The sequence below is a fragment of the Jaculus jaculus genome, chromosome 19 (genome assembly GCF_020740685.1).
Source record: "Jaculus jaculus isolate mJacJac1 chromosome 19, mJacJac1.mat.Y.cur, whole genome shotgun sequence".
Lineage (NCBI taxonomy): Eukaryota > Metazoa > Chordata > Mammalia > Rodentia > Dipodidae > Jaculus > Jaculus jaculus.
This window is the reverse complement of record NC_059120.1, coordinates 51,536,597-51,563,988: the sequence shown is the minus strand read 5'-3', so window position 1 is coordinate 51,563,988 and position 27,392 is coordinate 51,536,597. Positions and strand designations below refer to the sequence as shown.

Genomic DNA, 27,392 nt, shown 5'->3' with positions numbered 1-27,392 from the left:
CCCTTTAGGTTGTTAATGAGTCTATCACATTCCTCTTGGGATAGTTTTTCTGAAGCCTGCTTATAGACACTGTCACCAGGTGATGAAGGGACACGGCCTCTGCTCTGGAGCACAGCTCTTGGCTGTCTGGTCGAGATTGAACGTTTTGCATATCGAATGTCATCTCTGTAGCGTTAATAACCAAGACCGAGCTGGCCATGACGGCGCTTCACCTGATGTGACAGGATTTGGGTCGGGCATTCATTATTCGCGCGTGGTTCTGGTCTCCCATAAGGATTTTGTTTCATCATGTATGGACAGATGTGGGCATGTGGCTTTTCCCCCTCCCTCATAATCTCATAGCCTATGAAGAAAAGTGACATCTGCATTCCTAGTATGAGTAAACGGAGCCCACGGAAAGCAGTGTCTTTTTCTTCCAATTTCTAAATGAACCTCTTACATATTTCATTGTGGAGGACATACTACTCTGGAGCATGCTCTTAATCCCAACAGAATTATAATGCATTATTATATTATATTATAGTGCATTTCGGCTGGATAAATGCTGTTGTTGCGTGGGGCAGCGTCTTGCCCATGTTAGCTTCTCAGCGATTGCCTTTCATCTTTGGCTGAAGTTAGGTGTAAAGACAGTCTGGTGGAGCGCTTCCTGTGGAAGATGTCATGTGTTTATAAATTTATAAAAATTTCCCATTATTTTCAAAGTGTTAAATAAAAATAAGGATAATAACAAACTAATTATATAATATAAAAATAAGAGAAGAAACAAATAGGGTTAAAAATGCAATGAATTTTCAGGTAATAATTGCATAGCTCAAAGCCTACTGTACTCAATTGTTTTAGGAATTGACTTAAAAAGTATTGTCTCATTTGAAAATATACTTGTGAATTCATTTAGCTGGATCTGCGTTTTCAGGAAAGAAGCCATTGTCTATGAATGTTTTAACAATTGTCAGGGAAATAAATAATATTCTTTTTATATGAAATGAGCTTTTAAAAATTATTTACTTGAGAGAGAGAGAGAAAGAGAGTGAGAGAGGGAGGGAGGGAGGGAGAAAATGGGGCATACAAGGGCCTCCAGCCATTGCATATAAATTCTAGATATGAGCACCACCTTGTGTATCTGATTTATGTGGGTCCTGGGGAATCTAACCGAGGTCCTTTGGCTTTGCAGGTAAACACTTTAACTGCTAAGCCATCTCTCTAGCCCTAAAATAAGCTTTTAATGGCTGAGGTAACAAGTTCGGTCAATGAATGAGCCAAGTGAGATTAGTCAATGAGTGAACTACATGTTGGCCTTGAGAGGACCTATGGAGTTCTTTGCTTCCATGATTAATTATGTTGGCATGTTCTTGGGATGACCAGGTATTATAATTAATAACCTGGATATTATAATTAATAACCTAAACAACTATCTAGAATTACCAAAGAGAAAATCATTATTAGGAAAATGAAATCATGGGTGTGGCTCAGTGTCTATTTGTGTCAGTTGCACAAGAGCAGATGGATTGAATTAAGCCTTTTTTCTACCATATTCTGTCTTGAACAGAACTTGTTTTAATTTGCTTTCATTTCTTATACGCTTATGAAAGCTTATTAGAGTTCAGATAGTTTCTTGGTTGGTTCCAGTGTCCAGTAATCAGCTGGATGCCTGGAATGATGTTTTTAGGTTTAATACAATTAGTGGGCACTTTGTTGCTTTCTGAGGGGATTGACTTTTCAAAACCCGAATGTTACTAAGTCTTCGTTTATTCCAGTGGCCCATGTCACATAGAATCTCTGTAAGACAAAAAGATTTACGTTAATAACCCAAACCTAGAATTGCTTTAGCCCTGTGGAATCTGAATTTCTTTACCTATAAGGTAGAAGTTCTCAGAGAATGATGGTGAGATTACATTAGAAAGTATATGTGGAGGGCTGGGGAAATGGCTTAGCGGTTAAGGCGTTTGCCCACGAAGCATAAGGACCCTGGTTTGATTCCCCAGGACCCACATAAGCCAGAGCACAAGGGGGCGCGTGTGTCTGGAGTTCGTTTACAGTGGCTGAAGGCCCTGGCGCACCCATTCTCTCTCTCTCTCTCTATCTGCCCCCTCTCATAAATAAATAAATAAAATATTTTTAAGAAAGGAAAGTATATGTGGAAAGAGCTGTGTACATTTTAAAATTAAGATTTGAGGGCTTGAGGGATGGCTTAGCGGTTAAGGCGTTTGCCTGCAAAACCAAAGGACCCACGTTTGATTCCCCAGGACCCTCGCTAGCCAGATGCACAAGGGGACACATGTGTCTGGAGTTCGTCTGCAGTGGCTGGAGGCCTTGGCGCGGCCATTCTCTCTCCCTCCCCTTTCTCTGTCAAATAAATAAATAAAAAATATTTTAAAAAGTTAAGATTTGATAGCGAATATAGACACCAGCATTTAAACTATCGTTCTTGCATGGGAAGGCTGGCCAGTATATTTCTTGGGGTCTAAGTGACAGTTGGCAGTTCTCAGGGGGAGCTGTTGGGAGGACAGGAGTCCCGGAAGAGGCTGCCAGGCAAAGTCAGGGCAGGGCGTCATTGTTCCCATTCTTCCCTCTGCCTTTGGGGTAACCTGACTCCCCCCCCCCTTGTCTTCTTCCAGGCCCCTCCCCCTCTCCCTTTCTGCTTCACCTCCCAGACCCCAGGCCCCAGGCTCCCCCACTTGGGGTGCACCCTTCCTGTTACATGTTTTGCTATGCAGTCTTGTCTCTCACCTGCAGCCCACGGTTCCTCAGTTGGGTTTGGCCCTGGGCACCGTACCCGCGTACATTTTGCCTTTTCAGCGCCTCCCTTAACATCTTCCCGGGTGGATGATTTCTCACACTCACTCACCGGGTACCGGGTCGCTTTTGCCACTCTGGGTCTTGTGCTGTTCCGCACCCCCTGTCCCATTGGAATGTCCCACCCCTCTGGCTCAACCTACACTTCCTTAGGTCCTCGGGCAGGTGCTAGCCTCCAGGGAGCATCTCCAAGCTCCATGCCCCTCTGGACAGGGCTGGGGATAGCACCCTGTTTCCGATGCTTCTCTGGGCAGAACTCCTGTTGATGAGTAATAGTTATCTTCCTGTATCTATGCTCCTAATGAGATGGGAGGACAAAGCCGCGTCTGAAAGTTTCATAGCTTCATACGCAGCACGTGGGCACTTCTGTTGGCCTCATCATCAAATTGTGATCCTGTGGCTTGCAGACTCCTCTATTTTTTAGCCTCCTGAGATTTCAGGAGACTGGCTTACCTTCAGCCTTTTTATGCCCTTGCTGGGCACTTATTTCTTCTTCCTTCCTTCTTCCGTCTTTTTTTTTTTTTTGGGTTTTCAAGGTAGGGTCTCATTCTATAGCCCAGGCTGACCTGGGATTCACTATGAAGTCTCAGGGTAGCCTTGAACTCAAGGCAATTCACCTACCTGTGCCTCCTGAGTGCTGGACTAAAGGTATGCACCACCACACCTGGCTCTTATTTATTTATTTGAGAGAATCAGAGAGAGTGAGAGAGAGACACAGAGAGAATGGGCATGCCAGGGCCTCCAGCCACTGCAAACGAACTCCAGACACATACGCATGCACCACCATGTGCATATCTGGCTTACGTGGGTCCTGGGGAATTGAACCTGGGTCCTTTGGCTTTGAAGGCACATGCCTTCACTGGCAAATACCTTAACTGCTAAGCCATCCCTCCAGCCCTATTTATTTTTTGAAATGATTTTTTTGTTCATTTTTATTTATTTATTTGAGAGTGACAGACAGAGAAAGAGGCACACACACACACACACACATACACACACACACAGAGAGAGAGAGAGAGAGAGAGAGAATGGGTGCGCCAGGGCCTTGAACCACTGCAAACGAACTGCAGATGCGTGCGCCCCCTTGTGCATCTGGCTAACGTGGGTCCTGGGGAATTGAGCCTCGAACTGGGGTCCTTAGGCTTCACAGGCAAGTGCTTAACTGCTAAGCCATCTCTCCAGCCCCATTTTACTTAATATTTTAATTTTATTTATTTGAGAGAGAGAGAGAGAGAGAGGGAGAGAGAGAGGGAGAGAGGGAGAGAAAGACAGAGAAATAGGCTGAGAGAGAGAGAGAGAATGGGCCACCAGGGCCTCCAGCCACAGCATATGAACTCCAGACACACGTGCCATCATGTTCATCTGGCTTACGTGGGTACTGGGAATTGAACCTAGGTCCTTAGGCTTTGCAGGCAAGTGCCTTAACCACTAAGCCAACTCCAGCCCTGCACTGATTTCTTAACATTTTTCTACCTAACTTTAAAATTGAAACTAGACTAGTGACATTTTTTTTTTTTGCTTTTTCGAGGTAGGGTCTCACTCTGGTCCAGGCTGACCTGGACCTAACTATGTAGTCTCAGGGTGGCCTTGAACTCATGGTGATCCTCCTACCTCTGCCTCCCGAGTGCTGGGATTAAAGACGTGTGCCACCACGCCCAGCTTTGTTTTTGTGTTTTGAGACAGAGTCACTCCATGTAGTCTTGGCTGGCCTGGAATTCACTATGCAATCCAGGCTGGCTTTAAATGTTTAGTGGTTCTCTTGCTTCTGCTTCCTGGGTGCTGGGTTTAAAGGCATGTACCACCATGCTTGATATCCTAGTGGTACCTTAAACACAAAATATGATGACATTTTTGTGGGTATCAAACTCATTTTTCATTTTCAATAGCTTAGCATGATTTTAACCAATCATTTCATTTTAGAATTCAGCTGTGCAATTTTGCAATTTCTTTCCTTTTTTTCTACTTAGGCAGTTTTAGTTTAGTGTTTTGTATCTTGCTTTAGGTACATGTTATTTTCTAGTCTGGAGATTGTTATGGCTTTCAGTAAAGATTTTATGATTTTTTTCCTCTCTTATTTGATACCTTAACTAGATAGATAGTATTTTGCTATGAATTCTAGTCAGACCCCAAATTTCTTATTTCTTAAATGCCAAAAGATTTTTTTTGCACATGATTTGAGATGACGATTTATTGCTATTTTGTGTGTGTGTGTGTGTCTATCCCCGGTGGCCTTAGCTTTAATTATGTTGATGGAATGGAAAATTGTCCATCAAACATCTGCTTAAAGAGTCCCAAACAAAGGGCACTGTCACCACAAAAATCATCTAGTGCTTATTTGGAGCTGTCCTTTATCATGTTGTTAGTACTAAGAGTTATGCGGTAATAGGTTGCAATTTACCATATGTGGTCAGTTCCTCTCATGGCGCAGGACGCAGAGAGGGGAGGTTTATTGAAGTGAGGAGACAACAGTGCGTGTTTTTTAATGTCAAGTGTCATTAATGACTGATAGGGAAGGGCAGGAATTCTCCATCTGGTGTTTCAAGGGACCCATAGGTCCTTGGCGTTACGTGCGTAATTGATGTGTATTTGTATTTTTCTTTTGGGAGGATTCAAAGCTCTTTATTAGGTCCTCAAAAGTATCCCTGGTGTAGACAGTGCTAAGATCACTGAACTAGAAGAGAAGGGTGTCAGAAAGAGAAGGCTTTACCAACAAAAGACAAAGTTCGTAGTATTGTGAAAAACAATACCTTCTCTATTTTTTTTTTTTTTTTTGTTTTTTTTGAGGTAAGGGTCTCACTCTAGCCCAGGCTGACCTGGAATTCACTATAGAGTCTCAGGGTGGCCTCAAACTCATGGCGGTCCTCCTACCTCTGCCTCCCGAGTACTGGGATTAAAGGTGTGCGCCACCATGCCTAGCCCTTCTCTAAATTTAATCAGCAAAACCTTTCGATCACTAACATAAAAAGCTGGGGCTGGAGAAGTGGCTTAGTGGTTGGATGCACTTCCTGCCTGTGTGGCCGCATGCGCCTGTTCTCCCAGTCCTGCAGAGAGGAGCGAGACCAGGGCATCGGCCAGGCTGGTGAAACCAGCCAGCTCCGTATCAGTTAGGGACGCCCCCTCACATCAGAATGGGCAAGAGAGCAGTGGAGCCACATTCTGCTCCTACCACCACAGGGGAGACCCCACTACCGTAGACAAGCGCATGGGGTGATGAAAGGGCTTGTATGTGTGCATTACACCACGTGAGCTACACCACACGCAGGCATGCAGGTATACAGACATAACAAACAAACAAACAAAACCCCCCAAATTTTATAAAAATAGTATCGAACTGCCCGATATTGTTAATGGAGTTTTTTGTTGTTGTTGTTAATAGAGTTTTTAAAATTATTTTTAAATTTTATTTTTATTTATTTATTTATTTGACAGAGAAAGAGGGAGGGAGGGAGAGAAAGAGAGAGAGAGAAAATGGGCATGCCAGGGTCCCCGGCCACTGCAAATGGACTCCAGATGTGTGTGTCCCCTGTACATCTGGCTGATGTGGATCCTGGGGAATAGAACCTAGATCCTTTGGCTTTGCAGGCAAATGCCTTAACCACTAAGCCATCCTCCAGCCCTAGAGTTTTTTAAAAATAAATTTCTTGTTTATTTTTATTTATTTGAGAGCAATAGACATAGAGAGAAAGAGGCAGGTAGAGAGAATGGGTGCTCCAGGGCCTCCAGCCGCTGCAAACGAACTTCAGACGTGTGCGCCCCCTTGTGCTTCTGGCTAACGTGGGTCCGGGGGAACTGAACTGCAAACCCGGGTCCTTAGGCTTCACAGGCAAGCGCTTAACCGCTAAGCCATCTCTCCAGCCCCAGCCCTAGAGTTTTAATTGTTGTTTTTACTTGGTCTCAGAGGAACATAAAATCCTAGATGGGTTAAAACATCTTTAAAAAGGGACATTTTCTGGGGCAGTAGGTGTTACAAATCAACAAGACTATTTTGAAAGGGTTCAAAGAATAGTCACAGAAATTCTCAAAGCCCCCCCCCCACATAGCCTTGCCAAGGGGAGAGGAGAAGACAGGTGGCACCCTGGAAGACAGGACTGTGTTAATTTCTGGGGTGCCTGGCAGAGGGTGGGGCTCTGGGAATGTCCTTATTGCCGAATGCAGGGTGCAGTCCTTCTGTCCAGGAAGCCAGGCACCTTCTACTGTGTCAGGCAGCTCTCTGCAGGAGCTCTTCTGAAGTAGTGATTGGCCATCCTGTTTCTCTATTGAGGTTTCTTCACGTAATTCTCTTCTGTTTCAGCTTCATGGGCTTAGGAGAAGAAAAGCAAGTCGCCTTGTGGTAACAGTTCATGTAGTTTAAAGAGATAGTGTGGGTAGGGCTGGAGGGATGGCTCAGCAGTTAAGGTGCTTGCCTGCAAAGCCTAGATGACCTGGGTTCGATTCTCTAGTACCCAAGTAAAGCCAGATGTACAGAGTGGTGCCTGCATCTTGACTTTGCAGTGGCGGGAGGCCCTGGTATGCCCATTCTCTCCCTGTCTCTTCTATCTCTCTCTGCTTGCAAATAAATAAATAAAACATATTTTTTTTAAAAAAGAGGTAGTGGAGCTCTAAAGCAGTGACTCATGGGATGAGCATGGACAGGGTTTTTGCGGCGTGGACCCTTTGTTCCCATTCAGGAATCCTCGGGTCAGAAGATCTTCTTAAAGAGAATCCCCATGTGTTCATCTATGTGATCAGAATGACCAAATCCCTTTTTGTTTTTGAGAAAGGATCTTATGTAGCCCAGGCTGGTCTGGAACTCACTATGCAGCCAAGGATGGTCTTGAACTCCTAATCCTCTTGCCTCTGTTTTCTGACGAATGATTTTATGAATAATTTTTTTCCCTTTACTGCTTTATAGTCAAAATGTGTTATTTGCTAATGAAATATATTGGGTTCGAAACCAAATAGATCATAAAGATCTATCCTTTTCTTTTTAAAGAAACAATTCAACTTTTTTCCCCCTGAGCTCTAAGTAAAAACATAAACCATGTTTTATTTTGTGCAGCCAAAGAAAATTTTCAAGAATGTCCCATTCCTGAGAAAGTTGGAGGTAAACATGTAGAGTCCTGGCTGCCGCAGGGCGTCCTGCTCACTCTATTGCTTTGGCCGTGAGATGACCGCTGATGGCTTTGGAGATAAGCTGGTTGCTGCGGCCATTTACTGGGCTCGCCTGGTCACCTGTGAGGGAAGGGTGCCCTGGTCCCCATGCTCCCGTGCTGTGGTCTTCATTGGGTCGTCATCACTTGCAAAGCTTGCTTGTTCTGAGACGTGCATGGGCTCTTGTTTCTCACTTAGGAACATGTTATCCTGGCTGAACTAGGTATCTCCCTTAGCCCAATTATACAGCTTCGTTCAATGAAGTATTCTAACCAAATGCTTTTAAAGATTTAAGCACGGCAAGCAACTTCACCAAAAGGCTTCTTAAAAAGCAAACAAACAAAAAACAACTTTGTGTCTTCAAAGTGTTTATTAACTCTGCTTTTTTTTTTTTCTTTTTTCTTTTCGGTTTTGATGATGCATCCATCACCCTTTTGCCATAGAATGGTTAGTTTTTGGTCTTCTTACCTTGGCCAAGCAAGTGCATGATTTGCCTGTGACCATCCGTCACCCAAGGCCAGTCTGGACTTTTACTTGTGTAGCATGTCTGCATTGTCTCCTCTTGCTGAGTCACTGTGGCTCATTTTACTTGTAGCATGATCCCGCTAAAATGTAGCCTTTCCCATCGCTTTTCTTTCTAAGACCGAAGGGGTCCATACGGCGTCAACGCTTTCCTTTTAATTTGTATCGTTCTTTTGTGCAATCCCTTTAGTTTGGTTTGCAAGTGCCATAAAATATTAGATGATATATTTCATACTTCCAGTTGTTTATGTCAAAGTCATAGAGCTTTGATTCACAGGTAAGCAATGTAAGACTGAAAATCTCGGTAGGTCTGATTATAGTAATTGATCGATGTTCAATACTAAATTCTCTCTTGAAAAGGATTTTATTTACTTGAGGAAGGCAGGGAGGGAAGAAGGGGTGGGGAGAAAATGGGTATGCCAGCACCTTTAGCCAATGCAAACAAACTTCAGACGCATTCGCCTCCTTGTGCATCTGGCATACGTGGGTACTGGGGTATTGAACCTGGGTCCTTGGGCTTCTCAGGCAAGTGCCTTAACCACTAAGCCATCTCTCCAGCCCTTGCCTATCTTTTCTTTAACCTTGTTAAATGAGGCTGTTACATGCGTAGTTAAGATCATGTCATTGGTGCCTTCGTGCTATGAATGCATTCCTGTGCAGTTCTTTTCTGTTTCTAAGAAGTCTTAGCCAGTGTTTTGCCTCAGATAGTCATGAGCTTGAAACATGAAAGTAGAGACTCCTGAAGTGTTTGTCACATGGCAGCTTCAGTTGGTCAACAGAAGCAACAGGACTGTCTTCAGCCCTGGCCACCAGGTACATGACATCAGAACAGTGGCTTATGCCTGTCATTCTGTCCACACACGTGCTGTGTTGAACTTGAAAGCTTTTGAAAAAAAATTAAATTTGTGGTCAACAGGCATGACTTATAAAAGCTTACACAAAATTTTAGATTTGGGACTTAGAAATGCGTCAGGATCTGACTTGACAGTTCTATGCCTAGTTTCTCGCATGTGAGCAGCCGGTTGGAGCTACGTGTGCTTTGGGTGGGGGCTAATTTTGTTACTTTACCAACAGCCCACTTCAAATTGCGAACCTGGAAGTGCATCCAGCACTGATTAATCTGAGTTTGAAGTCTTCAAGCTAACTCACTAAGTGAGGCTTAAATATGGACGTATGGTTCCCAAGGTGTTACCAAATATAATGCTCACGTTTGCATACATAATAAAGGGTTCTGAGAAGCCTATGGAAGTGATTTTGTGGGGGGAGAGGGAGAATAAGCATTTAAAAAAATTTTTTTTTTATTATTTATTTGAGAGCGACAGACACAGAGAGAAAGACAGATAGAGGGAGAGAGAGAGAATGGGCGCGCCAGGGCCTCCAGCCTCTGCAAACGAACTCCAGGCGCGTGTGCCCCCTTGTGCATCTGGCTAACGTGGGACCTGGAGAAGCGAGCCTCGAACCGGGGTCCTTAGGCTTCACAGGCAAGCGCTTAACCACTAAGCCATCTCTCCAGCCTTATGCATTTTTATTTTGAGGCAGAGCCTCACTCTGGCCCAGGCTGTCCTAGAACTCACTCTGTATCCCCAGGCTGGCCTCAAACTCGCAGAGATCCTCTTACCTCTGCCCGCTAAGTTCTGGGAATACAGGCGTGTGCGGCCACGCCCGGCTGTAACCTACATTTTACAAGAAGTATGGCGTGATTTAGAGAATTCAGTGTTTTAGCACCTACAACATTTCCAGAGGCGGCGCCTGGATGAGGTACTTTCTCCTTGCCATGAACAAATGCCTGATCAGAAGCAACTTAGGGAAGGAAAAGGGTGTAATTCGGCTTACAGTCTTGGGGGCAACGTTTCCTGGCAGGAAAGGTATGGACCAGAGCTGGTCCCATTGTGTTTGGGGTGAGGAGGCAGAGGGTGACCGGCACGTGGGGCCGGGTTATGAAACGTCAAGCCTCCTCACGGTGACCCCTTCTTCCATCTCCTAAAGTCTCCACAACCTTTCCACACAGTGCCACCAACTGGAGATTAAGTATTCAGACACATGAACCTATGGGGAGCCGTTTTATAGTCAAATGACACAAGGATGAATGGTAATTACATTACATGCACCTCTTCTGCAAAATCCAGCCATGACTTAGAGTAGTGAGTCTCCGTGTGTGGTGTCCGGACCAGCAGCAACAGCAGCTGTTTCTGTCGGGAGTGTAACTTCCCAGGCCCTGCTCCACTGAATCTGTGCTTCAATTAGCACCCTGGATGACTCTGAACCCATCCCTTAGGGCTGAAGATGGCTTAGCGGTTAAGGTGTTTACCTGCAAAGCCACAGGACCCAGGTTCGATTCCCCAGGATCCCCGTAAGCCAGATGCACAAAGGGGTGTACTCGTCTGGAGTTCGTTTGCAATAGCTGGAGGCCCTGGCATACCCATTTTCTCTCCCTCTTCCTCTGTCAAATAAATAAAAATAAAACTTTTTTTTTTTTAAAAAGAAGGTATAATAGAATACACCAGTACAACAGTGAACACAATAGAGCTTAGATTCAGATTTAATCATGTATAGTTGAGATAGCTAGATAGATAAGGAAAGGGTGGGCCATGAGGTCCTTCTGCCACAGCCAAGGAACGCCAGACACTTGTGCTACTTTGCATCTGGCTTTACATGGGTACTAGGAATTGAACCCTGTCCGTCAGGCTTTGCAAGCAAGTGTCTTTAACTGTTGTTGAGCCATCTCTCCAGCCCTCAATATATTTTTTTTTCTTAATTTCTGAAAAATTGTAGCAATATTGACCATTTTAGCCCAAAGCTTATTCAACAAATTCTGAACCATAAAACTTGTTATGGTCTTATTATGGAGGTATGCACCAACCATCGAGCTCAGGGAGAGAGTTCTAGATTTCTCCTGCCTCCTACACTTGCTGTGTGAGTGTTCACAGCAGGTCCTCTCTGGCACCTGCCTTAGGTCCTCTTGGCAAAATGCAGCATGTTCAGTAGTGTTCAGTCTCGCCCAGGACCTCTGCTCTGGGAAACTCTGGCGTGCTGTGAAGTTGGACCCCTCTGGCTCTGCTCTTGTTAGTCTGGGAAACGATGGGATGCAGCAAGCGACTGGTGAATCTTAGCCGCCACTGCTATTGCTGGGTTTATTCAGGGCTGGCTGAGCACTTAGGTGGAGAAGCTTTGGGAGGTCATGTTCTCCCATTTCAAGATCGAAATCGAAAATATAGGGTAGATGGTGGCCACAGAGTATGATTTGCACAGGTCGTGCTGCAGAGCAGGCAGAAGGGTCTCGGTGTAGCGTTCCCTCCGTGCCCCCTCTCCGTGTAGGACTGGCCAGTTGCAGCTGTGCGGGCATGGAGCTTCTCGTGCAAAGGGCAAAGAACCCATCGGTGAGAATGGCTCACTGACAGCCAGAGAGGAGGGCGTCACTCTGCAAGTGCCCTTCAAGACGCGAGACTGCACAGCAAGGACGAGGCAGTCGCTGGAGGCATCGAGGACCCTCCTCTCCTCCCAACCGGGACCGAGGGCAGAATCTGAGAAAAAAATCTGTAGACTCATTTATATAAGTCCCTGGGGCTAGGGAAGATAGCTGAGCCTCGCAAGTGTCAAGAACTGAGTTTGATCTCCAGAATCCATATAAAAAAATAAATAAAGGGCTGGAGAGATGGCTTGGCGGGTAAGGCATTTGCCTGCAAAGCCAAAGGACCCCGGCTCGATTCCCCAGGACCCACGTAAGCCAGATGCACAAGGTGGAGTTCATTTGCAGTGGTTGGAGGCTCTGGTGTGCCCATTCTCTCTGCCTCTTTCTCTCAAATAAATAAACATATTTTTAAAAATAAATAAATAAATAAATAAATAAATAAATAAATAAATAAATAAAATCAGGTGTGATAGTGCACACTTTAGATCTCAGCACTGGGGAAGTGGAGACTTTGGTGCCAGGTTAGTGAAAAGAACCAAAAAAAAAAAAAAAAAGTGTCAAAATACTGTGTCTTGAAGCATGAAGAAATTGTGTGGATTTAATATAGCAGTGTCTATATTTCCATTGCTTGAGATTTAAATTTTGGCTATTCATGTGATTTTTCTTTAACATATTTTTTTTTAAATATTTTTTGTTCATTTTTTATTTATTTATTTGAGAGCGACAGACACAGAGAGAAAGACAGATAGAGGGAGAGAGAGAGAATGGGTGCGCCAGGGCTTCCAGCCACTGCAAACGAGCTCCAGACGCGTGCGCCCCCTTGTGCATCTGGCTAACGTGGGACCTGGGGAACCGAGCCTCGAACCGGGGTCCTTAGGCTTCACAGGCAAGCGCTTAACCGCTAAGCCATCTCTCCAGCCCACATATTTTTTCTTAATCTGTCACTTTTCGTGATTTGTATATACACAATATACCCTTTTGCTTTATTTTGCATTTAGTTACATACTTGAGCACGCAGCATCTTGCCTGGTGTGTAGCAAGTGCTTAACAACTGTGGTAGTTTAAATGAATGGCCCCATATATTCAGGATTTTATTACAGGGTTTTTTTTTTTTTTTTGTTTGTTTGTTTTTCAAAGCAGGGTCTCACTTTAGTTCAGGTTGACCTGGAATTCACTAGGTTCAGGTTGGCCTCAAACTCATGGCAATCCTTCTGCCTCTGCCTCCCGAGTGCTGGGATTAAAGGCGTGTGCCACCATGCCTGGTTTAGGATTTTATTACAGTTTGTAATTTAGATCCGTAGCCACCTGGGTGGAGGAGGTATCACTGGACAGATCTTAGGGTCCAGCCCTAACGTGTGGTGGTGGATTTGAAATTCCAGTCTAAAGATATGCAAGCTGAGTTCTGCCTGGAATTCCTAAGTGTGCTTGTGTGTGGTGTGGCTTTTGGGGTTTGGGCTTGGGGCATCTCTTTCTCTCTCTCTCTCTCTCTCAATCTGCTTGGTCCTGTGAGAGAGGGCCAACTTCTGCCATTAGGGAACTTCCCTGGATCTGTAAGCTTCATTAAATCCCTTCCTCCATAACTGTGCCTGGTCTGGATGTTCACCTCAGTGACCTGAAGCTGCTGCTACAATGATGGACTTCATTAATTTACTTACTATACAGCTGTTGTATTATGAGGACTGCTGACACCCTTAAAAAAATTTTTTTTTTGCTTATTTTTATTTATTTATTTGAAAGTGACACAGAGAGAAAGAGGCAGAGAGGCAGAGAGAGAGAGAGAATGGGCGCGCCAAGGCCTCCAGCCACTGCAAACAGACTCCAGACGCGTGCGCCCCCTTGTGCATCTGGCTAATGTGGGTCCTGGGGAACCGAGCCTCGAACCGGGGTCCTTAGGCTTCATAGGCAAGCGCTTAACTGCTAAGCCATCTCTCCAGCCCTGCTGACACCCTTTTAATAGTTCGTCTTTTCCCATTCCGCACTTCTTTATTAGCTAATTGAAAAGGGATTGTTGAGACATATCTTAGAAAGGAAATACTAATTTTGATCTTTAAAAGTGGTCAATCATAATTTATCGATGGACAGCAGCAACTGCAGAACCAATCAGCCAGCCAATTGTAAAATGAAACAGAAAGAAAGGACAGTACTCAGGTTGACAGATCTTAAACAGTAAAGTAGGTAAGGTCCTCTGCTATTCTTGGTGGGAATGGCATGTTAAGAATGAAAAACAGGCTGGGAAAATGGCTTAGCAGTTAAGGCGTTTGCCTAGGAAGCCTAAGGACCCCGGTTCGATCCCCCAGGACCCACATAAGCTAGTTGCACAAGGGTTAGCGTCTGGAGTTCGTTTGCAGTGGCTTGAGGCCCTGGTGTGCCTATTCTTTCTTTTTCTCTGCTTCTTCCTCTCTCTCTTAAGTAAATAAATAAATAAATAAAATATTAAAAAAAAGGAATGAGAAACAGGGAGCTGGGTGTGGTGGTGCACACCTTAAATCCCAGCACTTGGGAAGAGGTAGGAGTATTGCTGTGAGTTTGAGGCCAGTCTGAGACTATGTAGTGAATCTCAGGTCAGCCTAGGCTAGATTGAAACCCTACCGTGAAAAACAAAAACCAAACTGAACCAAAACAAAACAAACAACAACAAAAACCAGGAATTAGGCAGAAAGATGTCAGTGATTTGGTTAGGACCATGCTTATTGTATTGTTACATTCTACAACCTAAAAGGCTTCGGAAACTTGAGCTAATAATCATCCTCTGACCCTAAATAGCTGTGCCCAAGCATCATGGAAATTAAAGGGTGTTAAAGGGCTGCAGAGATGGCTTAGCAGTTAAGGCACCTGCCTGCAAAACCAAAGTACCCAGGTTTGATTCCCCAGTGCTCATGTAAAGCCAGATGCACAAGGCGGTGCATGCGTGTTTGCATTGGTTGGAGGTCCTGGTGTGCCCATTTTCCCTCTCTCTTTGTCTCATAAATGAATAAATAAATATTTTAAAAGATTGTAACAAATTGTACAGATCAAAACAAATCTTGAAAATGAAGAGAAGATGACTATCTTTTGTATATTTTGCCATGATGGTCACACTCTTTTTTAAATTCTCTCTTTCCAGTCATACAGTTTATCAAGAAAGAAAATAGTGCACTATACCTGCTTTGACCAGCGGAAAAGGGCAAACGCAGCATTTTTGATAGGCGCCTACGCAGTAAGTACTTCCTTCATTAATCAAGCCATTTCACGTTAGTCTAGGCCCTTTTCCAAGTGGGAATGGGAATAAGGAGATTATGAGCAAGTTGGGAATTATCTGGAATGGACAGTGTGGACTTTCATCTCTAGCTTTTTATTATTACTATTATATTATTATTTTCTTTAAAAATTATTTATTTATTTAAGAGAGAGAAGGAAAGAGGCAGATAGAGAGAAAATGGGAACGCCAGGGCCTCTAACTACTGCAAACAAACTCCAGACGCATGCGCCACCTTGTGCATCTGTCTTTATGTGGGTACTGGGGAATTAAACCTGGATCCTTTGGCTTTGCTGGCAAATGCCTTAACTGCAAAGCCCTATTATACTATTTTCTTTTGAGACAGAGTCTTCTCTATGTAGCCCTGGCTGGTCTGGAACTCAGGGTTATTTTTGTTTTGTTTTGTTTTTTTCAAGGTAGGGTCTCACTCTAGCCCAGGCTGACCTGGAATTCATTATGTAGTCTTGAACTCATGGTGATCCTAACTCTGCCTCCCGAGTGCTGGGATTAAAGGTGCACCACCACGCCTGGCTTGGTCTGGAACTGTGTGTAGCCCAGGCTGGATTCAGACTTGAAACTATTTTCCTGGTCTGAGCCACCCTGTGTAGCTATAGATTTTATTTTCTACTGGCTAGTGAGAGAACCTTGGAATTATGACGTATAGCACGGATTCCACTCTTATATGAGTATTTCAATGCAAAAAATAAAAAAAATAGCAAGGACATTTACAGGAAAAACGTCTGTTTGTGAAATATAATATTATGGAAAAATTTAAAGCCTGTTAAAGTAATCCTCTTGACGAGTGAGGGGGGAGAGAAGAGGTAATCCTAGATTACACAGGGATGGATTATTATTGCTATTATATATATATTTATTTGTTATGTATATTTTTATCATATATATGTACATATGTGTGTATATGTGTATATGTGTGTGTGTGTGTGTGTGTGCGTGTGTATGTATTTGATTTTTTGAGGTTTTTCGAGATAGGGCTTCACTCTAGCTCAGGCTGACCTGGAATTAACTATGTATTCTCAGGGTGGCCTCAAACTCACGGAGATCCTCCTACCTCTGCCTCCCCAGTGCTGGGATTAAAGGGGTGTGCCATCACTCTCGGCTTTAAATCAGTTTAAAAAAAAATCATTCATCTATAAAAATGTTTGCAATAGAAAAATTGAATATAAAGTATGTTCATATTTATAGCTTTCTTAATAACTAGAGAAGACCTTTAAAAAATAATTTGGAGTAGATTATTTCTTTTCCTGAAAGCATAAAAATGTTAGTATGAATTTCATTTAAGCATGCTACAGCTTCTGGAATTTTCTGCCTATACTGGGACTGGGCAAGAGGAAGACAGAAGTCGTCAGGACTAAAATGTATTTGCAACCTAGAATAGCTCTTTAGGGCAAGTGTGCTATCCAGTGAGGGAAATCCTGGCTTGAAGGCAAGGGAACATGGTGACATTTTCCCTTGGCCTCAGGCAAGGGCCACAGTGTCTCTGAAACACGGAACTCTCACTGCTGGTGACCTTTAGGCTTCATTAGCAGATTTCCCGCTCTGCCATTTCAACCCCAAGTTTCGGGGAGGAGGCCCAGGAGTGCCGGGACTCCAGGCCTGGGTCTTGCTTCTCAGACTGGGGAAAACCACTCTTCCTGTCGTTCCTCGCCAGTGTGGTTGCTGTGACTGTCCTCTGTGGCCCTTTTCTATCTCTCCCTCTTTTCTCCCTCCCTCCCTCCCTCTCTCCCTCCCTCCCTCCCTCCCTCCCTCCCTCCCTCCCTCCCTCCTTCTCTCCCTCTCTTTCTCTCTTTCTTTTATATCTTTGTTTGAGAGAGAGGAAAGGTAAAGAGGCAAGTAGGGAGAGAGAATGGGTGCGCCAGGGACCCTAGCCACTGCAAAAGAAAAAACAAAAGTGGTTAAGCATCCACCGGTGAAGCCTAAGGACCCCATTTCGAGGCTCGGTTCCCCAGGACCCATATAAGCCAGATGCACAAGGTGGCATATGCATCTGGAGTTTGCCTGCAGTGGCTGGAGGCCCTGGCGTGCCCATTCTCTCTCTTTCTACCTGCCTCTTTCTCTCTCTCTCAAATAAATAAATAAAATGTTAAAAATAAGAATAGTGGCTAACAATCAGGAAAAAGAAAAACAACTGTGAATTTTTCATCCTGAAAGGGCTCTGTGATGATAGGCCAGGTTACCATCTCTCTCTCTCTAAACTTTAGTTTTCTTATCTGTGAAATGGGAGGACTGGTTGCCATGCCCTATAGATTTCCTTCCAGTTCTTAGAAGTGTTTGTAGCCCCTGCTGGGCCATTGCTTTTATCTTTTTATTTTTATTTATTAGCATATATGAAATATATATTTATTACACACGCGTGCACACACAGACATAGAGAGAGAATGGATGAATGAGAGAAAGGATGGGCGCAACAGGGCTTCTAGTCTCTTGAAACGAACCCCATGAGCATGGGCCACTTTGTGCTTCTGGCTTGAGGTGAGTACTTGGGAATCCAACCCAGGTCGTTAGGTTTTGTGAGCAAGTGCCTTGAGCTGCTGGATTGTCTCTCCAGCCCCCATGGCTTTTATCTTAAGAGCACAGTCTATTTGGAAGCTGTCTGTTTGGCAGGGAGGGTCAGTAAGGTCGCTGAACTGAGCAGGTGTTGTTTAGCTTTTACCTTATATTGATCCTTGTGACCTCTTTGAAATTGGTGATTGACAGCATGGTTCACTCTGAAGCGCCCATACTCATCTCTGGACTCAAGCCGTGAGACCAGCCCGTCTTTCCTGAGGGGCTTCTAATGCTCAGTGAGCATCTGACTCCTGGGTCCTCTGTCGCAGGGGTGGCTGACAAGGAGAGCACATCCCTCTGCGGCTAGGCTTTCTTTCCTGTGTCCCTTTGCGCTTTCTTCTCCCTCCATTGGGCCATCCCTCCCCCCTTCCCATCAGCTCCTCCCTGTTGTTTTTAGAGTGGCCTTTTGTCTCACCAGCTTACGTTCAGAATTTGCTGGGGTGCCAGAACTCCTGGCATTGGCATGGGCCATGCCCAGTCTGGTAAAATCCTGAAGTTCTGCTCTGGGCATCACGGTGGCAGGTGCCGCTCCCCACACTCAGAATTTGGAAATGAAATTTAACCATATATACTTTTAGCTTATGAGAAAATACACTGTAAAAGGGCTGGAGAGATGGCTTAGTGGTTAAGGCGCTTGCCTGGAAAGCCTGAGGACCCAGGTTTGATTCTCCAGGACCCACATAAGCCAGATGCACATGGTGGTGCATGCGTCTGGAGTTCATTTGCAACAGCTGGAGGCCCTGGCGTGCCCATTTTTTCCTCTCTCTTGCTCTTAAGTAAATAATCAATAAACTATTTAAAAAAATAGCCCGTGATCAAACACATCTTTTCCCGCAGAAGTTTCTACCATCTTAAGGCACCCTGAGGAGGAGCAGGCTTGGCCTGGTTGCAGGCGTGCTGAGCTAGCAGGAGCTGGTCTTACACCTAGTTACCGTCCCGAGCCTCAGGTGATGATTTCCTTACGGCCACTTCCCAGTTGACTTTCTCGTCTAATTTTAGAAATGCATTTCTCAGAAAGTTTTCTTCTTTTTTTGGACACCAACCCTTAGTAAAAATGACATTAGGAGTTGCCCTTCCTTACGGAGAGTTTTGCGCCCTTCTTCATGTCATCTGTGTGCGATTTTATTGCTGACACAAATCTCATTAGAAGATAGTAATGTGCTCAGCACCCAGATCAGGGAGTTTTAAGGGGAGTCGTCTGGGGGAATCTCTTCCAGGTACAACAGGGCTTCCAATTCGACAGCAGCTACATAATCCACGGGACAAATTCAGATGGTGTGTGGCATCAGAAAGAAGCCTGTTAAGAGCCGGGCGTGGTGGCTCTTATAGCACTCGGGAGGCAGAGATTGGAGGATCGCCATGAGTTCAAGGCCACCCTGAGACTCCATAGTGACTTCCAAGTCAGCCTGAGCTAGAGTGAGACCCTACCTCGAAAAACCAAAAAAAAAAAAAACAAAAAACCAAAAAACAAAAAAAACTGTAAGAGCGATGGTGATTCTTTTTTTAAAGTAAAGGAGGAAAAAGAGAAAAATAGCTTCCATCTGATGGAGGAAAGAGAAACAGATAGAGGGTTGTTGCCAACACCCAAAGTGCCGTCGGGTCCAGCGGAGGACGCTGGCCTTCAGTCAGTACCGCAGAGTGGCCTCGGCCGAGAGGCTTCAGTTGCCGGTTCATCGTGTCTGGTCCCGCGCTCACTCACCCAAACTCCCGTTCTTTCATCTTTAAAACAGGGATAGTAATATAACACTTAGAAGAGCTGTGAGGAGTGAAGGAGATCATACCTGCAAAGGTGACCTTGGGGCACTGCTAAAAGCATCTAGGAATGCCTGGTGGCTCTGGGCAGGGAAACTATGTGGCCTTTCCAACTTTAGTTTACTTTTTGGGGGGACATTTCAAGGTAGGGTGTCACTCTAGCCCAGGCTGAACTGGAACTCACTATGTAGTCTCAGGGTGGCCTCGAACTCATGGTGATCCTCCTACCTCTGCTTCTTGAGTGCCAGGATTAAAGGTGTGTGCCACTATGCCCAGCCAGAATCTGTAATTTTATACGTATTTGTAAATTAGGTATAAACATTACACTTGTGCAAATTATTGCTTCACTATTTTATAGTTATTCATTTTGTTTTTGACACACGGTCTTGATATACAGCCTAGACTGACCTAGACTCGCTATATAGCCCCGGGTGACTTTGAACTTCAGGTTTCCTTCTCCTTCCTCCTCCTGCTTGCTGGTCACCATTATACCCAGCTACTTAATGTTCTAGTAATCATTTAATTTTTCTTTTTAAAAGTATTTCTACTGGGCTGGAGAAATGGCTTAGCAGTTAAGGCACTTGCCTGCAAAGCCAAAAGACCTAGGTTCGATTTCCCAGGACCCATGTAATCCAGATGCACAAGGTTGTGCATACGTCTGGAGTTTTTGTTTGCAGTAGCTGGAGGCCCTGGTGTGCCCATTCTCTTTCTTTATTTCTCTCTGCTTCTTTCTCTCTCTCAAGTAAATAAATTAATTAATAAAAAATATTTTCATTGTTGTTTTGTTTGGTTTTTCAAGGCAGGGTTTCACTCTAGCCCAGGCTAACCTGGAATTCACTATGTAGTTTCAGGTTGGCCTCGAATTTACACCAATCCTCCTACCTCTGCCTCCCGAGTGCTGCGATTAAAGGTGTGTGCCCTCAAGCCTGGCTCGGGATTATATTTTTATGCAACTATATCTAACTTAATTGCTTAACAATGAGTCTTATTCTTTTTGGAGTTTTATTATAGATGTCCTAACTTTTGAATACCTGTATTTAAGTTTTTCTTTTTTTTGGTATTTGGATTATTTAAAGTTGAAAACCAATATTCATCTTTTGTCTTTGAAGAAAGATGTCATTTCCTTTTGTCTCTCTCTCTCTTTTTTTTTTTTTTTTCTGGGAAAAAAGAGGTTTATTTTGGCTTACAGGCTTGAAGGGGAAGCTTCATGATGGCAGGGAAAAACAATGGCATGTGCAGAGGGTGGACATCACCCCCTGGTCCACAAAAGGTAGACACCAGTAAAGAAAGTGTTTAAACACTGGCATGGGGAAACTGGCTGTAACACCCATAAGCCCACGCCCAACAATACACCGCCTCCAGGAGGTGCTAATTTTCAAATCTCCATCAGCTGCCTTTTGTCTCTCTTGTATGGATCCATGCAGACTATCAGAAACCTCGCCTGTCAGTTTCTGTGGGGAGTTCGGAGCTCCTCAGATCTGATGACAGAGGCAGTGGGTTGCACCTGCTCAGTGGACCTCCTGACTGCTCAGCCCTGAGCTATATGTGCCGAACGTCCTTAACAGCACACCATGTCAGGGTGCAGGGGGTGTGTGTGTGTAAATGAGTGGAACTTGATACGCCTGGGCGACCAGCTATGAATTTGTTTTTGTTTGTATTGTTTGAGCCAACCATGTACGAATTGTGATTTCAGAATTGCTGTAAGTTAGCGTAGTAGAATTTGTGGATGAAACCAGTGCCAGTTAGAATACAGCTAGAAATTGTCAGGAAAAACGTAGGTTCAGAAATCACAGGCACTTTTATTTGAGACGTTTGTTAAAACGTTATCATAGCAGACGCCAGCCGTGAGTGTGCTGCGGAAAGTCTCGGTTCTCACACAGAGCTTTCTGGAGGAAGGGAGGCCTGGGGCTGGCCGTTTCCTGTTTGCAGTTCCTTCCTTTTGTAGACTGATAGGCAAGAGCTCTTTTGTGGCTTGCCTGTCAATGGGCCAATCTTTTCTCTTTGGAGGCTTGTTATTATTATTATTATTGGTTTTTTTTGGTGGTTTTAACAAGCCAAACTCCCTAAAAAAGTCATACATTTTTTTTTTTTTTCTTTTTTGGTTTTTCGAGGTAGGGTCTCACTTTAGCTCAGGCTGACCTGGAATTCACTATGTAGTCTCAGGGTGCCCTCGAACTCACGGCGATCCTCCTACCTCTGCCTCCCGAGTGCTGGGATTAAAGGCGTGCACTACCACGCCTGGCCTTAAAATCATACGTTTTTGAATTTCAGTCTCCTCGAGACTGGAAGCTGTGCCCGTGTTTGCAGTGGGTAGCTCAGCATCAGCTCTTCTCTGTGTTCCTTCCATTTACCGGTGAGCTGGCAAAAGTAGCCGTTCGCTTTCCGTTTGCAGAGGGTGTTTTTCTCTGATTAAGCTGCACGGCTATTTCCAGCGTTTCTTGGGTGTGCTTTTTTCAGTATTTCCTGTTAGCATCCGGAAGTTTCCTCTGTGCCTGAAGAAGCTCTCAAACTTGAGAACACACACAGCTGCGGACAGACACGCAATCGTGCCTGCGCATACACGCTGCGTCCACTACCTATGCGTTGTATTTGCTTACAGTCATCTATTCACACATTTCTGATTCTTTTGTAAATATTTGTATTTGTATTTATTTATTTATTTACTTATTTGACAGAGAAAGAGGGGAGAGAGAGTGAGAGTGCCAGGGTCTCCAGCCACTGCAAACAAACTCCAGAAGCATCTGGCTAACGTGGGTCCTGGGGAATTGAACCTGGGTCCTTTGGCTTTGCAGGCAAAATGCCTTAACCACTAAGTCATCCCTCCAGCCCACATTTCTGGTTCTTAGTAGCTTAGGAGTGGCATGAATCTATGTCTGTCTGTCTATTTATCTAAATATCTATCATCTATATCTCTCTATCATTATCTATCTGTATGTCTTTTTTTTTTTTTTGAGGTAGGGTCTCACTCTAGCTGAGGCTGTCTTGGAATTCACTATATAGTCTCAGGGTGGCCTCGAACTTATGGTGATCCTCCTACCTGTGCCTCTCGAGTGCTGGGTTTAAAGGCGTGCGCCACCACGCCCGGCTCTGTCTGTCTGTTTTTCTTTCTATCTATCTATCTAATTTTTATTTATTTGCGCCTCCCAAGTACTGGGATTAAAGGCGTGTGCCACCACGGTTGTCTCTGTCTGTCTGTCTGTCTGTCTGTCTGTCTATCTAGCTAGCTAATTTTTATTTATTCGCAATATGTATGTGTAAGGGTGTGCCAGGGTCTCTTGCTGCTGCCAGTGCATGCCCATCTAGCTTTACATGGTGGCTGGGGAACTGTCTGAAGCATTAATTGAATTTTTAAAAAACTTACTGAGCAAAAAAAAGGAATTTTAAACTGTGGATATAATTCAGAGGTAGAGTACTTGTCTAGTATTCATGAGACCTTTGTTTGATCGCTAGCATTGCAAAAACCAAAAGAAACAAAAACAAACATAAACCCAAGGTTTCATAATCTGAAATGGGTTTTACTGATATATACAAGCATTCAATCTTTTGTTACAAATACTATTTACTTGCAAGTAGAGAGAGACAGAGAGAGGGTGACACAGAGAATGGCCACACCACCAAGGGTCTCTAGCTACTGCTGCAAATAAGCTCCAGATACATGTGCTCCGTTTGTGCGTCTGACTTTATGTGGGTACTGGGGAATTGAACTCTGGTTGTTAGGTTTTACAGGCAAGCACCTTAACTGCTGAGCCATCTCTCCAGCCCCACAAGTATTTAATCTTTTTTTTTTTTTTTTTCCCCCGAGGTAGGGTCTCACTGTAGCTCAGGCTGACCTGGAATTCACTATGTAGTCTCAGGGTGGCCTTGAACTCACGGCGATCCTCCTACCTCTGACTGCCGAGTGCTGGGATTAAAGGTGTGCGCCACCACGCCCGGCTTAATCTTTTTTTTTTTAATTGTCTAAGTTTATTTTATTGATTTGAGAGAGAGAGAAAGAGAGAGAGAGAGAGAGAATGGGCACACAAATGAACTCCAGACGTATGCACTGCCTTGGGAATAGAACCTGGGTCCTTTAGCTTTGCCTTAACTACTAAGCCATCCCTCCAGCCCATAGCATTTAATCTTAATTTTAGCTTAGCATTGTTTTTCTAAAATAGTAAAAACTCTTATTGATACCTACAAATAGTTGCTAATAAAAGTCAATTTAAAAAAAATCTGTCCTTGCAAGTTTTGGATAATTTTTAGTAATAAGTAATTAAAATGTTCAAAATAGGAGTACCAGAAAAATTTTAATCAGAGTGGAACTTTTTTCTTGCTTTTGGTTGATGTGTGACTGTGTTCACGTGAGTGTGGGCATGCGCATCCCACTGCATGTGTGTGGAGGTCAGAAGTCAACTTGGTCAGTGGTCACCTGCGACCTTGTCTGGCCTCTCATTGTTCATGCTGTGTTCACCAGCTTGCTGGACCTGAGCTTCTGGGAGATTCTCTTCTCTCACCTCCCTCCTTGCACTGGATTTCAGACACGTGCCCTCCAGCATCTGGCCTTATCTAGGTTCTGGGACGTGAACTTAGGTATTTATGCTTGCTTAGCAAATGCTTTATCAACTGAACCATTTCCCCAGCCAGAGTGGAAATTAAAAAGAAAAATTGGCTATCTGTGGTCTGATGTGGTGGCACATACCTATTACACTAGCCTAGGGAGGCTGAGGCAGGAGGATCATGAGTTCAAAGCCAGAGTGAGATCCTGTCTCAGAAAACAAAACAAAAATCCCCGACTTAATCTAACTTCATATCTTTACAATATGCATTCATTTTTGAAACAAAAACATGTAGAAGGACGTCCTTGAAGTCCCGTCATTTCCTACGAGGGTGGCTCAGAATGCATTTGCCATGCTTGATGTGAAAACAAGTGCACCTGGGCTCCCCTGGCATTGGCTGGAGCGTGGGCCATCGCTGTTCCATTTTGTGTGGATGTCTGGATGGAGCAGGCTCACAGCCGGATGTGCGGCCAGCACACGGCCATAGACGCCTTCAGCTGGGAGAGGTGCTAACTAGGATATGCGCAGAGGCAGGAGGTCAAGCTTCCAAATCTTATGCAAACCGAGGTGATTTGGCCGCACACTGGCCATACTGTGGTAAAATTTGATACTGAGTGTATGGCGTAAACTTAACTGTTTTCTTTCTCTCCTTTTTTTTTCCCTCCTTTTTCTTTTTGTTTTTTTGAGGTCGGGTTTCATTATAGCCCAGGCTGACCTGGACTTCACTATGTAATCTCAGGGTGGACTTGAACTCATGGTGATCCTCCTACCTCTGCCTCCCGAGTGCTGGGATTAAAGGCGTGTGACACCACATCCGGCTCTTTCTCTCTTTTTGTTTGTTCTTTTTTTTTTTTTTTAAGAAGATTTTTATATTATTTATTTGAGAGAGAAGGGGGGGGAGAGAAAGATAGCGAATGGGCGCACCAGGGCCTCTAGCCACTGCAAACAAACTCCAGATGCATGTGTCACCATGTGCCTCTGGTTTATGTGGGACCTGGAGAATCAAACCTCGATCCTTAGACTTCACAGACATGTGCCTTAACTGCTAAGCCATCTCTCCAGCCCTTAGATATTTTTTATATTAACAACTTCCATAATTATAGACAATAAACCATATTAATTCCCTTCCCCCACCCTGCTTTCCCCTTCACAACTCCACTCTGCATTGTATCCCCTCCCCCTTTCAATCAGTCTCTCTTTTATTTTGATGTCATCATCCTTTCCTCCTATTATGAGGGTCTTGTGTAGGGAGTGTCAGGCATTGTGAGGTCATGGATATCCAGGCCATTTTGTGTCTGGGAGAGTGCATTGTAAGGTGTCCTGCCCTTCCTTTGGCTCTTACATTCTTTCTGCCACCTCTTCCACAATGGATCCTGAGACTTGGAAGGTGTGACAGAGATGTGTCAGTGCTGAGCACTCCTCTATCACTTCTTTTAAGCATTATGGTGCCTTTTGAGTCAGCTCAGAGGTCACTGCCATCTGAAAAGAGAAGCTTCTCTAACCAATAGTGAGAGTAGCATTAATATATGGGTATGAGCTGGGCATGGTGGCGCATGCCTTTAATCCCAGCACTCCGGAGGCAGAGGTAGGAGGATCGCCGTGAGTTCAAGGGCACCCTGAGAGTACAGAGTGAATTTCAGGTCAGTCTAGATATGTATGTATATGTATGTATGTATGTATGTATGTGTATATATGGCTTCTGGATGCACCCTTGTCCAAAAGAGCAGGTTACCATATGGCTTTTTCTTTTTTTAAATATTTTTTTGTTCATTTTTAAATTTATTTATTTGAGAGCGACAGACACAGAGAGAAAGACAGGTAGAAGGAGAGGGAGAAAATGGGCGCTCCAGGGCTTCCAGCCACTGCAAACGAACTCCAGACGCGTGCGCCCCCTTGTGCATCTGGCTAACGTGGGTCCTGGGGAACCGAGCCTCGAACCGGGGTCCTTAGGCTTCACAGGCAAGCGCTTAACCGCTAAGCCATCTCTCCAGCCCCCATATGGCTTTTTCATACTGTGTTAGATTTTGATTAACACTACTCCACCTCTTCCTTTACTCAGTCTCTTCCCCTGACCTCACCTAGGCTTTTCCTCCCCCAGTGATTGTTCATATACTTACATAGTAGACACAGTGCTATCCCCGTAAGTCCTCTCCTTTCTTCCCTCCCTTTTATAGCGCCCTCTTAGCTTGCTGACCTCTGCTACTGAGTTTTGTTCCAATGCACATGCAAGTCAAACATTTGCGGCTGAGATCCACATAGGAGAGGGAGCATGCACTTGGCTTTCTGGGCTTGGGTCACCTCACTAAGTATCATCCTTTCCAGATTTACCCATTTCCCTGCAAAGTTCATGATTTTGTTTTTCTTTACTGCTGAATAGAACTCCATTGTATAAATGTGCCACATCTTCATTATCCACTCATCAGTTGAGGGACATCTAGGCTGGTTCCATTTCCCAGCTATTATAAATTGAGCAGCAATAAACATGGTTGAACACGTACTTCTAAGGAAATGAGATGCGTCCTTAGGATATATGCCTAGGAATGCTATAGCTGGGTCATATGGAAAATCCATTTTTCGCTGTCTCAGAAACCTCCACACTGATTTCCACAATGGCTGGACCAGTTGGCATTCCCATCGAGAGTGTAGAAGGGTTCGGTTCCTCTTTGTCTACATCCTCACCAGTACTGGTTGTCATTTGTTTTCAACATGGTAGCCACTGTGACAGGAGTGAGATGGAATGTCAAAGTAGTTTAGTTTTCATTTCCCTGATGGCTAATGATGTAGGACCTTTTTAAAAAAATGGTTATAGGTCATTTGTATTTCTTCTTTTGAGAACTCTCTATTTAGTTACATAGTCCCCCTGCCTTTTTTTTATTTTTCAACGTAGGGTCTCACTCTAGCCCAGGCTGGCCTAGAATTCACTGTATAATTTCAGGCTAGCCTTGAATTCACAGCAGTCCTCTTCCCTTGGCTTCTCAAGTATTGGGATTAAAGGTGTATGCCACCATGCCCGGTCATAGACTAGTTTTTAATTGCATTGCTTGATTTCTTTTTTTTTTAAATTTAATTTTATTTATTTATTTGAGAGCAACAGACACAGAGAGAAAGACAGATAGAGGGAGAGAGAGAGAATGGGCGCACCAAGGCTTCCAGCCTCTGCAAACGAACTCCAGACGCGTGTGCCCCCTTGTGCATCTGGCTAACGTGGGACCTGGGGAACCGAGCCTCGAACCGGGGTCCTTAGGCTTCACAGGCGAGCGCTTAACCACTAAGCCATCTCTCCAGCCCATTTTAAAAAATTTTTATTAGCATTTTCCATGATTATAAAAAAAATCCCATGGTAATTCCCCCCCCCCCACTTTCCCCTTTGAAATTCCATTCTCCATCATATTACCTCCCCATCACAATCATTGTACTTACATATATACAATATCAACCTATTAAGTACCCT

General features: G+C 44.3%; 1 protein-coding gene across 2 annotated transcripts in view; it reads left to right on the top strand.

Moving 5' to 3' along the window:
• Nucleotides 1–27,392, top strand: part of Cdc14a (cell division cycle 14A) — a 190,666-nt gene that overhangs the window by 17,211 nt on the left and 146,063 nt on the right. For both annotated transcript variants that reach the window (XM_045138596.1, XM_045138595.1), the window contains exon 4: nt 14,958–15,050. In XM_045138596.1, coding sequence (XP_044994531.1) covers nt 14,958–15,050 — 93 coding nt within the window. The remainder of the gene's footprint in view (nt 1–14,957; nt 15,051–27,392) is intronic.